At 50.9% G+C, this 13,797-nt stretch overlaps 1 protein-coding gene across 1 annotated transcript in view; it reads left to right on the plus strand.

Annotated features, from left to right (window-relative positions):
- The window catches only part of LOC105308675 (protein kinase C theta type-like), a 79,362-nt gene that overhangs the window by 38,647 nt on the left and 26,918 nt on the right, over positions 1-13,797 (plus strand). Inside the window, exon 12 of the mRNA XM_023525710.1 lies at positions 182-355. Coding sequence (XP_023381478.1) covers positions 182-355 — 174 coding nt within the window. The remainder of the gene's footprint in view (positions 1-181; positions 356-13,797) is intronic.

The raw sequence follows: 13,797 nt of genomic DNA on the forward strand, positions 1-13,797 counted from the left end.
CGAAAGTGTCGGGTGACACCCACGCCAGTGACGGCGTCTATTTTGTGTCCGTGAAGGGGACGGAGGGTTGGAGTGGGGATCTTTTCTCTCCCGACCTATCTCGCTCGGGCCTCAGTCTCTCCTTCCGTGAGTGTGGATTCAAATTCCAGAATAAAACGACACCCCCGCCCCTTCCTTCCAGGTCTTCCTGGCAGAGTTCAAGAAAACCAATCAATTTTTCGCTATAAAAGCCCTGAAGAAAGACGTGGTTTTGATGGACGATGACGTGGAGTGCACGATGGTGGAGAAGAGGGTTCTCTCCCTGGCTTGGGAGCACCCGTTCCTCACACACATGTTCTGCACGTTCCAGACCAAGGTGAGCCCCGTGCCGACCGCGGCCGCCCCTCCCCCACAGTCTGCCTGCCCACGCGCGGGGAGCGGGGCCCCGGGCGCCCTCGCCCTCGGTGAAGGCGTGGGGCGCCATCTCTACCTTCTTCCTCTCGACCGTTCCGTCCGCCTTCTTTCCACCCAAACAGGTTTCTTCTCCTCTAAAGGCCTCTCTGGAATATTCCTTGGAATTTTGTTAATGTGGCCGGTCAGGGACGGGCTTTACTTCTGGCCTTGTCTGTGTTTGCTTGGTTTGGGTAGAATTTGGTTTAACTCACGTAACAATTAGGATTCCCAGCAGTGTGTGACTTGCTGGGCAAGCAGTGCTTTAGGAGGGGGACATCGTGACACCAGCTCCTTCGTCTACATACATCTGTTTGACGAGACGAGAGCTGGAAAACAGGTCAAATGCGTGTGCACGGTTCCTTTCCTCTCTAAGACCGGGAGGGAAGCGAGGCCCCGGCAGGCAGGTAAAGGGACGTGTCTCCCATCCTGGGATGATTCGCATCCTGATCTCTTTTATCCTTAAAAAAAAAAAAAATCGCTTTTTTCCTGACTCAAAAGTTATCCAGGATCATGTTAAAAAACGTGGAAAACGCTTATACACACAAACAGGGAAACCGCCTGCAACCCCGCCAGCCACTTGGGCACGCCCACCACTCTCGATCCCCTCCCCCGCCCCAGGAGAGTTTTTCTATTTTAACCTGTAGTAAGCGCCAGCTGTCCTTAGCCCGCATTTTTAACACGCTGTTGATACATTTCTTCACGTCCGTGGATATTCTTCTTAACGATTAAAACACTTCCAACTTTTCGTTCTGATTTAAATAACGCGGAGATGAACATCCTCGTGGATGGGTCTCCGTGCACAGGCATGACGATGGTTCGTTTTGCTTTTCTGCTCTCAGTCACCCGGCCCCATCAGACGCAGCCTAGAATAATAAGCAGCCCCACGTGGGACCCTGTGGTGAAGGTCCAAAGGAGGAAGAGGTTTTCTATTTCAAGCCTTGGTGATAGGTACCGCCTTAGAGTACTAGTAGGGGGACAGAGGGCCTCTGACGGCCTCTAGGCACAGGAAGCATCAGGGGGAAACCGTGGGAATAGTCCGAAGGTGTAGATGGCACCCAGGGCTTTCACCCCACTACTGTTTTCGACAGATTTGTTTCTCAACAAACGCTCAAGGGAGGAATAAGTGAATAAATGCACTTAGCTAAAACAGTGAGAAACCAGACCACGAGAAAAGCGTGGACGGTATTCAAAGCACCGTGGAGGATATGGAAATAGATCACGCATGTCCTGACCTCCAGCACGAGAGAAAGCGGGCAGGCATGGGTGCTGACGCGTGGGAGAGAGCGGGCTTCTCTTCTGCGGCACGAAGGGGTTTGGAATCTCCGATTATGAGTTCGAGAGATTTTCTGCTGGGCATTTCTTTCTGGAGATCATAAGCATCTCTGTAGTAAGCAACTTGTCCTCTGCAGGGAAGACAAAGCACTGGGAAACATTTCCTCTCTTTTTAATTTTGCTACAGTAAAAGAGAGGTCAGTAACTCAAAGCTCCTCTGATCTCTGATAACGCTATGGAAAAGTACGAGGGTTTCATCCCAAGATCAGTTTGGAAAGGAAAGCTGTGTCTTAGCACCGTGAGAACACCGTCCTGTTTTGTTCTTTAAGGCAACAGTTTTCCTTAGAAATCAACAGTGAACCACAGCCTACATTTATTTGCGTCTCCTTTGAATGCCGAAAGGTCAGTCTATACTCACGTAATTTAAGTGCGACGACTTCACACCTGGAAGAAGCTTTAGATCGGAGCAGAGCGAGGCGCTATGGCTTCGCAGGGCCCGTGGGTCTGGTGTGAACTCACACTTACATCACTGCCCCTGACGTCCACACCCTCAGGCCGAATCAGTTGAACCTTCTGAGTCAGTGTTATCACTTTGAAATTTCTCTCTCGTCAAAAAGAAAACTGAGTTTCAGTTCCCATTTATGGAACACGAGCACCCGTTCCTCACACACATGTTCTGCACGTTCCAGACCAAGGTGAGCCCCGTGCCGACCGTGGCCGCCCCTCCCCCACAGTCTGCCTGCCCACGCGCGGGGAGCGGGGCCCCGGGCGCCCTCGCCCTCGGTGGAGGCGTGGGGCGCCATCTCTACCTTCTTCCTCTCGACCGTTCCGTCCGCCTTCTTTCCACCCAAACAGGTTTCTTCTCCTCTAAAGGCCTCTCTGGAATATTCCTTGGAATTTTGTTAATGTGGCCGGTCAGGGACGGGCTTTACTTCTGGCCTTGTCTGTGTTTGCTTGGTTTGGGTAGAATTTGGTTTAATTCACGTAACAATTAGGATTCCCAGCAGTGTGTGACTTGCTGGGCAAGCAGTGCTTTAAGAGAGGGACATCGTGACACCAGCTACATACATCTGTTTGATGAGACGAGAGCTGGAAAACAGGTCAAATGCGTGTGCACGGTTCCTTTCCTCTCTAAGACCGGGAGGGTAGCGAGGCCCCGGCAGGCAGGTAAAGGGATGTGTCTCCCATCCTGGGATGATTCGCATCCTGGTCTCTTTTATCCTTAAAAAAAAAAAAAAAAAATCGCTTTTTTCCTGACTCAAAAGTTATCCAGGATCATGGTAAAAAACATGGAAAACGCTTATACACACAAACAGGGAAACCGCCTGCAACCCCGCCAGCCACTTGGGCACGCCCACCACTCTCGATCCCCCTCCCCTGCCTCAGGAGAGTTTTTCTATTTTAACCTGTAGTAAGCGCCAGCTGTCCTGTAGCCCGCATTTTTAACACGCTGTTGATACATTTCTTCACGTCCGTGGATATTCTTCTTAACGATTAAAACACTTCCAACTTTTCCTTCTGATTTAAATAACGCGGAGATGAACATCCTCGTGGATGGGTCTCCGTGCACAGGCATGACGATGGTTTGTTTTGCTTTTCTGCTCTCAGTCACCCGGCCCCATCAGACGCAGCCTAGAATAATAAGCAGCCTAGAATAATAAGCAGCCCCACGTGGGACCCTGTGGTGAAGGTCCAAAGGAGGAAGAGGTTTTCTATTTCAAGCCTTGGTGATAGGTACCGCCTTGGTGATAGGGGGACAGAGGGCCTCTGACGGCCTCTAGGCACAGGAAGCATCAGGGGGAAACCGTGGGAATAGTCCGAAGGCGTGGATGGCACCCAGGGCTTTCACCCCACTACTGTTTTCAACAGATTTGTTTCTCAACAAACGCTCAAGGGAGGAATAAGTGAAGAAATGCACTTAGCTAAAACAGTGAGAAACCAGACCACGAGAAAAGCGTGGACGGTATTCGAAGCACCGTGGAGGATATGGAAATAGATCACGCATGTCCTGACCTCCAGCACGAGAGAAAGCGGGCAGGCGTGGGTGCTGACGCGTGGGAAAGAGCAGGCTTCTCTTCTGCGGCAGGAAGGGGTTTGGAATCTCCGATTATGAGTTCGAGAGATTTTCTGCTGGGCATTTCTTTCTGGAGATCATAAGCATCCACGAGTCTGGGACGGTGAAGGCGGAGTCACGGACTCACACACCCTCCTGGGGTTGGGTCCTGGACTTGCCTTCGAGGGCATTAGGTAACCGAGCTCCGCCGGCTGCTCCCCACTGCCTTCATATTTGTACATAGGACCGTCTTCGTGTCTCCGGGGAAGGCTGTCCCGAATCCCGCTTTGTAGAACACAGAGCGTTCCCTGCCGGGCCTGCCATCTGCGCTTGGGGTGGTGCTCACTTCTCTCCCTACCCCTCCCCCGGATGCTCGCTCAGGCCCCACGTGGCCCAGCGCCTCACCCAGACGGGGTTCACTGCATGGGAAAAAGGGGCCAGGCACTGCACAAGCGTCATTATGACCGGCTGGCTGGCTGGCTACTCGGGCTGCGAGGAGCTGAGTCCCTTTAGAAATGAGGTGCAAAAGGTGAACAACCTTGCATCACACTTTCTGGAGGACCCCGGGTTGCTTTTGAAATGTCCCGATTTATTATTCAGATCTTGCGTGTCGAAGAAAATAACCAATTAAGTACCACAGCCGAGTGTACAAAGCGGCAATCGATAGGGACGATGATTTGCTCTGGGAACATTTTGGAACTGGTCTTTTTGAGGGGACAGTCGCCTTTGCATACTAGCGAAGACGTGAAGTAAGGTAAATGACTCTTTACTTTTCTAGAGAATTGTTCTTTTTTTTGGAGAAAGTTATTCATTTGCTTTCTGCCTCCCAAGACCCCACCTGCTAAACAGCAGGTCGTTCAAGAGATTCTGAGGGCAGCGTTCTCGTGTTCCTTCCCAGGGGATGAGGGTTAAATCAGCGAAGGCTTTTGAAGTTCACGTACGGGGGACGTGTGCCCTGCTGAAGCGTGGGAACACAGAAGAGTCATTTAGGCAGCTGCCGCGGGTGCGATTAGCTGCAGACCGGGATTCTGGAGCAGTGCGGTCCCAGCTCAGGTGTCTGCCAGGCGGGGCCCGGGGCTGCCTCCTCCTCACCCAGGGCTGGGAGCGGGACTGGGGGGCTGCGGGTGGGACCCCGGCACCGGTGTGCAAGCACAGGGCTCAGGACGCAGGCGCCTGAGACATCATCAGAACGAGGCTCAAAGGAAATAATCTCTGAAACTGATTTTCTCGGCACTAGGTCAAGATAACTTTGTACCTCATTCAGGCCGTGACAGGCATTACTGGCATCAGAGTCCCGTACAGATCTTCATGACGAGAGGCTGGGGTCTTAGTAAGAGGAGGGAATGATGTTTTAGCCTTTATTTTGTATTGATGTTTCTGTGTTATTTTGTTTAATATTTATGTTTGCTGTATCTCACGTGAAAGTCCGTGTGTCTCAAATCGCACAGGCCCCTTAGCATCAAATTCAGTGTGAATGTCAGCTGACTCACTGCCACATTTTAAACTCATATACTCAGCACCTATGTTTAAAATGTAGAAACAGGAAAAGCCCATGATAAGAGTTTCTCTACAAGCATGATTGTCCTCAATCTTTTAACTGTACTCGATGACAAGTTAGATAAAAACTATTAGAAACGAGTTAATCATAAAACCTTGAAAATACATTTCACAGATTACCGTAGAATGTCAGTGTTAAATTAACAAATTTTTCTTGCGCGCCTACTGTTTGTAAGTTCTGCATGTTTCTCCATAAAAGGCATGACTCTAAAACCGTATGGGGATTAAATTACAAAACTATTTCCTTTTCCTACCTAATTTGAATGAGTAAATAAATTTGTAAAAGTCTTGCCTAACTTAGAAAAACAATATTCCACTTCCTTGATTTTGAGATACCATTAATAATTAAATGTACCACTGCTTGATAAAACAAAATTATTTTTAAAACTATGTATCAGAGTTGTCTAAATGTGAAATAACGTGTGTGTCAATCGGAAATTACATCGGCTGCTGGTAACAGGGACAGAAAACAAGAATGACTGAAACAAGGTTCATATATGAGGAGTGAGATGTGTGTGGTTCGGAGCAGGTACGATGGTTCCGTGGTGTCATTCATTCGTCAGAGGTCTAGGCAGCATCTGCTCCCTGTTCCTCATCCACAGCACTGGGCTTCCTCAGTCCAGCATGGCTGCTGGAGCCCAGCCCTCTCAGCCACCTTCCAGTCAGAAGTAGGAGGAAGAGGGAGAGGCTAGAACGAGCCCACGCCAGCTCTCTTTCCTTTACTAGATCACATCGGGCCCTCAGAAAACTTCTACTTATGTATCTCTGACTCTTTATAACTACAAGGAAAGCTGGAGAACTGAATTTTTGAGCCAGGCACATTGCCATCCAGAGTGTTTTTTTTTTTACTAAGAAAGAAAGGTAGGCAAGCAGCCATCTGTGCTGGAACATATATTTTAACATAAAGGAAACTCTCCTTTTTTGAAAACCACCTTTATTGAGAGCCTGTCTTGTGCCGGATAGTTTCCTGGGGACTTTGAATGTATTATCTCATTTAATTCTGTGAACCCCAGTGAAACAGACAGTATTATCCCCATTTCACCCACGAGAAAACTGAGGTGACCTTTGCCTAAGACCGTTCTGCTGGGAACCAGGAACAGCGTTCGGTCTTACCCGGTGCCTGTGATCCTATACCGGCCCCCTACAAACTCCGACCACATGGGAATCTCAGTAACACGTCATCTCTGTAGTAAGCAACTTCTCCTCTGCAGGGAAGACAAAGCATTGGGAAACATTTCCTCTCTTTTTAATTTTGCTACAGTAAAAGAGAGATCAGTAACTCAAAGCTCCTCTGATCTCTGATAACGCTATGGAAAAGTACGAGGGTTTCATCCCAAGATCAGTTTGGAAAGGAAAGCTGTGTCTTAGCACCGTGAGAACACCGTCCTGTTTTGTTCTTTAAGGCAACAGTTTTCCTTAGAAATCAACAGTGAACCACAGCCTACATTTATTTGCGTCTCCTTTGAATGCCGAAAGGTCAGTCTATACTCACGTAATTTAAGTGCGACGACTTCACACCTGGAAGAAGCTTTAGATCGGAGCAGAGCGAGGCGCTATGGCTTCGCAGGGCCCGTGGGTCTGGTGTGAACTCACACTTACATCACTGCCCCTGACGTCCACACCCTCAGGCCGAATCAGTTGAACCTTCTGAGTCAGTGTTATCACTTTGAAATTTCTCTCTCGTCAAAAAGAAAACTGAGTTTCAGTTCCCATTTATGGAACACACAAAAGCCTGACTTCTGGGCTGGCTTCGTCATCGTCATCTCTCTTCATGGTTCCGGGCTCTGAATTTGATGCCTGACGCTTTGAGTGACTTTCAATAAGTCGCCGAACGTTTCTTTGCAACCTTGTTCTCTTTTTGCCTCCAAAGAGGCAAAAAAAAAAAAATTAGCACCTGCAGAGGAGTGTGAATCCTTTGTGGAAAGAGCGCCAAAGATTTCATTACTATTTGAAATGGAAGAAAAGCTCCTCTCGACGTGGCCATTTTTTAGAAAGTATGTCATTCTGGAATTTTCATGGTTTAAAGCAAAAATCCATCTGAGATGGCCAGAAGGTTTTTAATTTTAAGCATTTTATTCAGAAACTGTCTCATCTGAAGCTCTCGCCAACACTCTAATCCATAAATGCTCCAGTTCAGCTAGGAGAGCCGGCGATTACCACAATTCAGAAGAGAAAAAAAAAAAAAAAAAAAACACGTGAACCGCGTCCCCAAAATATTTGGATGAGTGAACTGAGACAGGAACTCAATGTTGGTGACAGTGACCGATCAGTCTCTTCTGCAAAGTGCCCGGCGGCTCTCTGAACCCCAGTGTGCCTGCACGCCGGTCCAGAAACCACACGCCCCTTCCATGGGCTTCGACGCCCTTTCTGTGCGACTCAGCCGTGATTCAGCAAATGTTAGATTCACGGTAAATTTACAACAATCGGTAAATGTCCAGATTTATGGTAAATGTGTGCTGCACTCCCCCAACCCACCCCCACCCCCCACCCCATCCAGGGCACTAGAGCTAATCAGCAATTAACAAGCAAACGCTCAGGTGTCCTGTGGGACCGGAGGCTTCTTGGATGAGTGTGATGCCACGCCCTTTCCACACGCCCTCATGTGGCCGTGACAGTGCCTTCCCGGGCTCCTGTGGCCACGGGGTCAGCCCGCGCTGTCAGCTGCTCTCAGAGCCCCGAAGTATTGTCCTCAGCTCCCCTCAAGACGTGAGCGCCTTGCATCTGCTTTGAGAAAGGCCCCCCTCCCGCCTGCGAATCCACTCGCTGCCCCTCGAAAGCCTGCCCAGAGGCTGGCCGCTGCATGACGGCTTTTGGACCCCACTGACCCACCCCAGTTTCTATCCTTCACCCCCTCGGCCTCTCAACTTGCAAGACCCAGAAAGGGCGGCTTTGTCCCCATCCGGCCTGGCCTTTGCTGTGACTCCCTTGCTCGGGCCTCCATGTAAATAACTCTCTCCTTGACCTTGAGAAGCGTGTTTCGTTCTTCTCCTGTTTTGCGTTTCCCACAGAATGCTGGGTAATGTTCCGGGGGTGAGGGATAGGAATAAAAGCAATTGCCCCTAGCAAGTCCCCTTGGCAGACAATGCAGCCTCCAGAACCCTCAGGTGCCAGCAAGGCCGGGGCAGGCGAGCTCGTGGGGGGCGGGGGCGTCCATCCTCGGCCCACCGCTCCCCCTCTCCGCGCCCTTCGATCCCACTACTTGCTCCCCTTCTTTCCGGGTTCCCCCTGCCCTGAGCCCCAAACCGCTCTCATCTCCTCGTCTCTCCACGTTAAATCTCCCGTCATTACCATGCCCCGTTCCCAGCTGGCAGGCTCGGCTGGAGAACACAGGTGAGAAGCAGCACGTGCGCCCAGCAACGACTTCTCCTGAAATAGGGCACCTGGAGACGCAGCTCCACATCCAGGCGAGACCGCACGGCGTCTGAGGGGTCACAGCGTGCACCCGAGGGGTCACCGCACACCCGAGGGGTCACCGCGCATCTGAGGGGTCACCGCACACCTGAGGGAGGCACAAACGCAGGACTCTGGGAAACCATAGGAGTTGGAGGAAACCCACAACCCAGGCTCAAGCGCCAAACCCACAAAAAGCCCGCTCCTCAGGAGGAAGAGGAAGAGGAGGAAAAGCAAGTGACAGGAAGGGTCCTGGGGAGGCACGGGGACCCGCGGAGAGGAAAGAATTTCAAGAAAGAGGGGCCCGCGTATGCAGAGTGCGGGCGAGGCCGACCGTGACTGTGTCCTTCAGGAGGAATGGAAAGCAGCATCTCATCAGGAGGCGAGGGCCTGGGTCAGGCGACAGGCCTGAGGGGCGAGGGCAGGTGGGCGCAGTCACTGGTGACTCAGAAGTCCCTCAGAAAGAGCGTTTGGGAAGATGACACCTGCTGTGACCACAGGGCTTAGGGGCTCAGAGTAATGAAGGACGCCTGGGACGCAGAAATAAACCACACGACAGGAAGGAACTCGAAGAGGAAGATTCTGGAAGAGGAAGGGGTCAGGATAAAGACCGCCCCTGAGAAATCAGGTGAAAGGAGGCGGCGGGGGAGGGACCCGGTTGAGGGTGCTCACGGTGACCGCGATGATCCCCCCAACACCGTGGGGCGCTGCCTCCAGAATGAGACGCACAGGAACGGACTGGGACCTAGACACGCAGAAAAGGCTTCACGCGTCAGCCACGGGGCCCCAGCAAGGACTCGGGCAGGGACAAGCAGCAGTTTCGAGGTCCCATCTAAGCACCGAAGTTGAAGAGAGGATGCAAGCCGGGATTGTCCCAGGATGGAAATGGGGACGGCCTCAGGACAAAGTGACACTTCCGTGTGGTCTACACCCATTTGCCATTTGTGTTTACCCAGAAGGAGGGAGCTCTCACATCCTAAGTGCTAACAGGCTGAAAAAAAAGAAGCAGTAAGTCTCTAGGCGACTCTATGGGAAAAACAATTTCTAGAGGAGCAGTTACAAATATTTTAAGTGGAAACTGTCAGCCGAAATAAATAAAAACATGTTTCTAGAAATCACACTTTCAAGGAAGATTTTAAATAGAACCTGCAATGCTACCTTCTTGGTGTAAATTTCTACCTTTATAAGGCAAGTGAACATTATAAGAATTTATAAGACTTTATTGGTCTCCGTGTTCTTCAGTCCCTATTTGATTGATATTTGCACAAATTCCACATGAGGAAGAACCTAAACAATGGTTTTCTTCCGGTCACATACGTGAGCATTGCTTTGACCGTACTGGCTAGTCTGTATCTACTAGTTTTCTGAATAAACTTTTTTTTAGACCAGATTTAGGTTTGGAGGAAAATCGAGTGTCAAGTGCAGAGACTGCCCGCGATCCCCCTCCCCCAGACCCCACGGTTTCCCCCCCGTTGTTAACATCCTGCTTTAGTGCGATGCGCTTACTGAAACTGATGAGTCAGTATTGACACGTTATCATTCACCAAAGGCCATGGTGTACCTCAGGGTTCACTTTTCGTATTGAATACCCTATAGCTTTTGGCAAATGCATGACACATGTCCAAGATGATGGCATCATCAGGACCGTTTCGGTGCCCTGGGCGTCCCCTGCGCTCCGCCTGCTCATCCCTCCCTCCCCGCAAACCCCTGCCAAACGCTGATCTTCTATATCATCTCCACGGTTTTGCCTTTTCCAGAATATCACGTAGCCGGAACCACACACTACGTGGCCTTTCCAGACGGGCTTCTGTCGCTTAGCGATGTGCACGTGAGCCTCCTCCGTGTCTTTTCATGGCTCATTTCTTTTGATTGGCAAGTGATAAGCCACTGTCCTCATGGACCCCAGTTTGTCTACCCACTCGCCTTTGGGGTGTGCCTTGGTGCCTTATCGCTGCTAATTTGATTTGTTATACTCACTCATCGTTCTCATGACTGACTCAGCAGATGTAGTATTTTTCACACGTGAGGAGGAAGTCAGATCCTGTCATTTCGATGCCCAGGAAGCTGAGATCCAGGGAGGTCGGCCTAGCGGACCACAGTCTAGTGCGCGTCCCTAGACCCTCCTGTCAATCCAAAGCCGTTAGTAAACATCAACTCCAACTCACAACTCATTTCGCCCGAGAATTAGCCACTGCATGTCCTCCACTCAGACCCAAGCGAGTAGGGGTCTGCCCGGCCCCTCGCTTCCTCCGAGCACGCTTCTCCCCACAGAGCGGTCCGTCATACCCGCCTCGGCTCTCATCCCCAATCAGAAGCTCTGCTCCAGGACCCCAGAATGCCAGACCCAAGTAGCTCAAAGCATGTGTGCTCACATCCTAGGTTCTGTTGTGGGAAGCGCGGGGGCGGGGGGAGCATTTAACAGGTGCAGGATTGGGAGGAATTCGAAATTCTTCACTGGCCTTCTCAGTCATTATCAAGGTATATTTCTCTCTCTCTCTCTCTCTCTCTCTCTCTCTCTCTCTCTCTCTCTCCTCTCTCTCTTTCTCTCTCTCTCTCTCTATCTCTTCTCTCAATATAGGAATATGGAACACATTTAATTTTAATAATTGACAAGCTTGATTTGTAACACTTAAAATTTTAGACATACAGTGAGGGGCATCCATTGGTAGTCTCGCTCCAGCCCCGGGGCCGTCCTTGTTCTGTGTGATGTAACACGCGGTGACAAAGGTCAGCGGGGACTAATGCGTTCCTGCACAATGCCGGGCTCGGGGCTCACTGCGCACATATTATTTCATTTAATTCTAGAGATGGCCCAGCTCCCCGCTCTTCCCCGCGGTGCCTTCCAGCTCTCCCCACTGGCTGCAATAGGGTACGTCCCAAAGTCCCACACTCTGCCGTCCAGTCTTAATGGTACACTCTGACCTTGGGTGCCACGGCGTTTGCTACGTATGCTCAACACGCGATAGTCTTGAAGGGGTCTCTGTCACAACTGTTTTGATTCTAATTGTATTTCTTCTTCAGACACGGCACGTCTTATATAAAATTTATCATATTAACTTCCTCGCCTTTGAAGAAAAAAAAAGAAAAAGAAAAAATGACGGTGACTCTCCTCTCCCTCCTATTCCCACACCATTCTTTCTGGAGAGGGCGTCTATAGTCCTGACCTCCTTATGTGACCTTTGCCAGGGTCTCTGCGCGTTTTCGAAATGAATCGTCATTGGTTGGATAAAATCGTTAGCTAATTTCTTTAACGCGGCGAAGCTCTGGTTTACGCAGTAACACACGCGCGTTAGGCGACCATCAGCTGCCCTGAGTGGTCATCGTTATTAAGTGGGTTTCCAAGGTCCTTATTTTCATTCACTTTGTAAAACGGAGCGAAATCATCACAAGGAGAAAGCGGCGGGGAAGTCAGGTCGCAACAAAATAACTCTGAGCCCACCTTCGTGTCCCTCCCCCCGCTGGCTAGGGGATCCATGCACTGTCAGACACTGGCATGTATTGACAGCTCCGGGACCTCTCGCTTCTCTAAGTGACGTTCGTGTGTGCAAACTCAGTCCCGTGAGCCCCGCATAACCGATTCCGTTCAGTCCGTCACTTGAATCCTCTGCACAAAGATTTCTCCTGAGAATTCTGCACGCGTGGCGCTGTCTCGCCGATTACTTTATCATTTGGGAAGCTCCACCTAAGTCATAATGTGCCCAATGGCCGTGGTTCGCTCACTTTGCCTTTTCCCCCAAGAATAAGGGGAAAAAAAAAAATCAAACAAACAGTGAAACCCGGGGCGTCTTTAGGTGGGTAAAGGGGACGTAGTCAAGCGTCTCCCCGACACTCCTCGTTTCTCAGCAATCGAGACTGAGCCCCAGGGGTGGTGCAAGTTACCCAGTCACGAGCCCACTAGTGACAGCAGACACGAGACCCCCACTCCACAAACCTGTGCCGCCGTCGCCGACACGCTAAGTCTAGGACCGACGTGGAGCATCCCACCCCCCACCACCATCACGATGTCAAGTCTCACTCCCCCACCCAGAGAATCATTTACATCAGTGAAGGGACCACCAGGCGACAGGAGAGAGGCACGCACTGAGAGGTTCCTTCCATTCTCACAGCTCTGAGTCTGAACGGAAAGAACGGACTGCGGGGGGCCCGGCTCCCCACGTTTCTTGAGCTGCAGGACCCTACAGTTCCCTTCTCTGGGGAGGAAAAAGCTGCCGGGTGTTTTATTTTTATTTTTCAGCTGGCTTTTAGACTGTGTCCTTTAATGGCGACAGCTAGCAGGTCCCAGGTGCGTGCTGAGTGCCGACCCCGAGCCAGCTTCTCACATGACACGACAAGCCTCAGAGCGGGGAGCGCTAGGCCCTCCGTGTCACAAACGAAGACGACAGGCTCGGGACAGGCTGGAGCACAAGGATCGGCAAGGGCACAGCCATGGCCCTAACAGTCACCCTGAGTCGCGCCCTCCCGCGCTTGGTCCTGCCCAGCCTGACCTTGACCCGGAGTTTCCCCAGGGGACAGGCTTTTGTTGTTAACGGAGGTCCTGCCAGCTTCCCCGTCAGCCAACGAAGAGTCACCTTCGGCTCAGAGCGCCATGCCCCCCGACAACCGTCTACGAAAGTTGGAGGCCATTCTATTCGCATTCACTTTTTCTGACCAGGATTTGGGATTCGACTTTGAGAGGGTTTATCCGTCCTCCGAACTGCACTGTTTAAAACCCCGACCCAGACCTCTGCGGTCTGCATGTGCGTGCATGCGTGCGTGCTAACTTCGTCACAGAGCCTCTCCCTGCGCCCACTCAGTGAGTGGGCCGCCAAGGCCCCCAGCTGCCAGGAGCCCCTAGAAGAGAGCGAGGACTCTCGGACCAGCACCCTCTAGAGGGATGACAGTCCCCTGTCCCACCCACCAGACTTCCAGGCATGGACTGCCCGTGTGCCCCTTTATTTATTGTTTATTTTTTTAACATTTTATTTATTTTTCTCCCTCCCCTCTAGTAACCACTAGACCATTGACCATGTCCCTGAGTCCTGTTCGTTTGTTGCTTTTAGGTTTAAATCCCACATATCAGTGATATCATGTGATTTTCAACCTTTCTGTCTGGC

This window comes from Pteropus vampyrus, unplaced genomic scaffold, assembly GCF_000151845.1.
Source record: "Pteropus vampyrus isolate Shadow unplaced genomic scaffold, Pvam_2.0 Scaffold612, whole genome shotgun sequence".
NCBI classification, from domain to species: domain Eukaryota; kingdom Metazoa; phylum Chordata; class Mammalia; order Chiroptera; family Pteropodidae; genus Pteropus; species Pteropus vampyrus.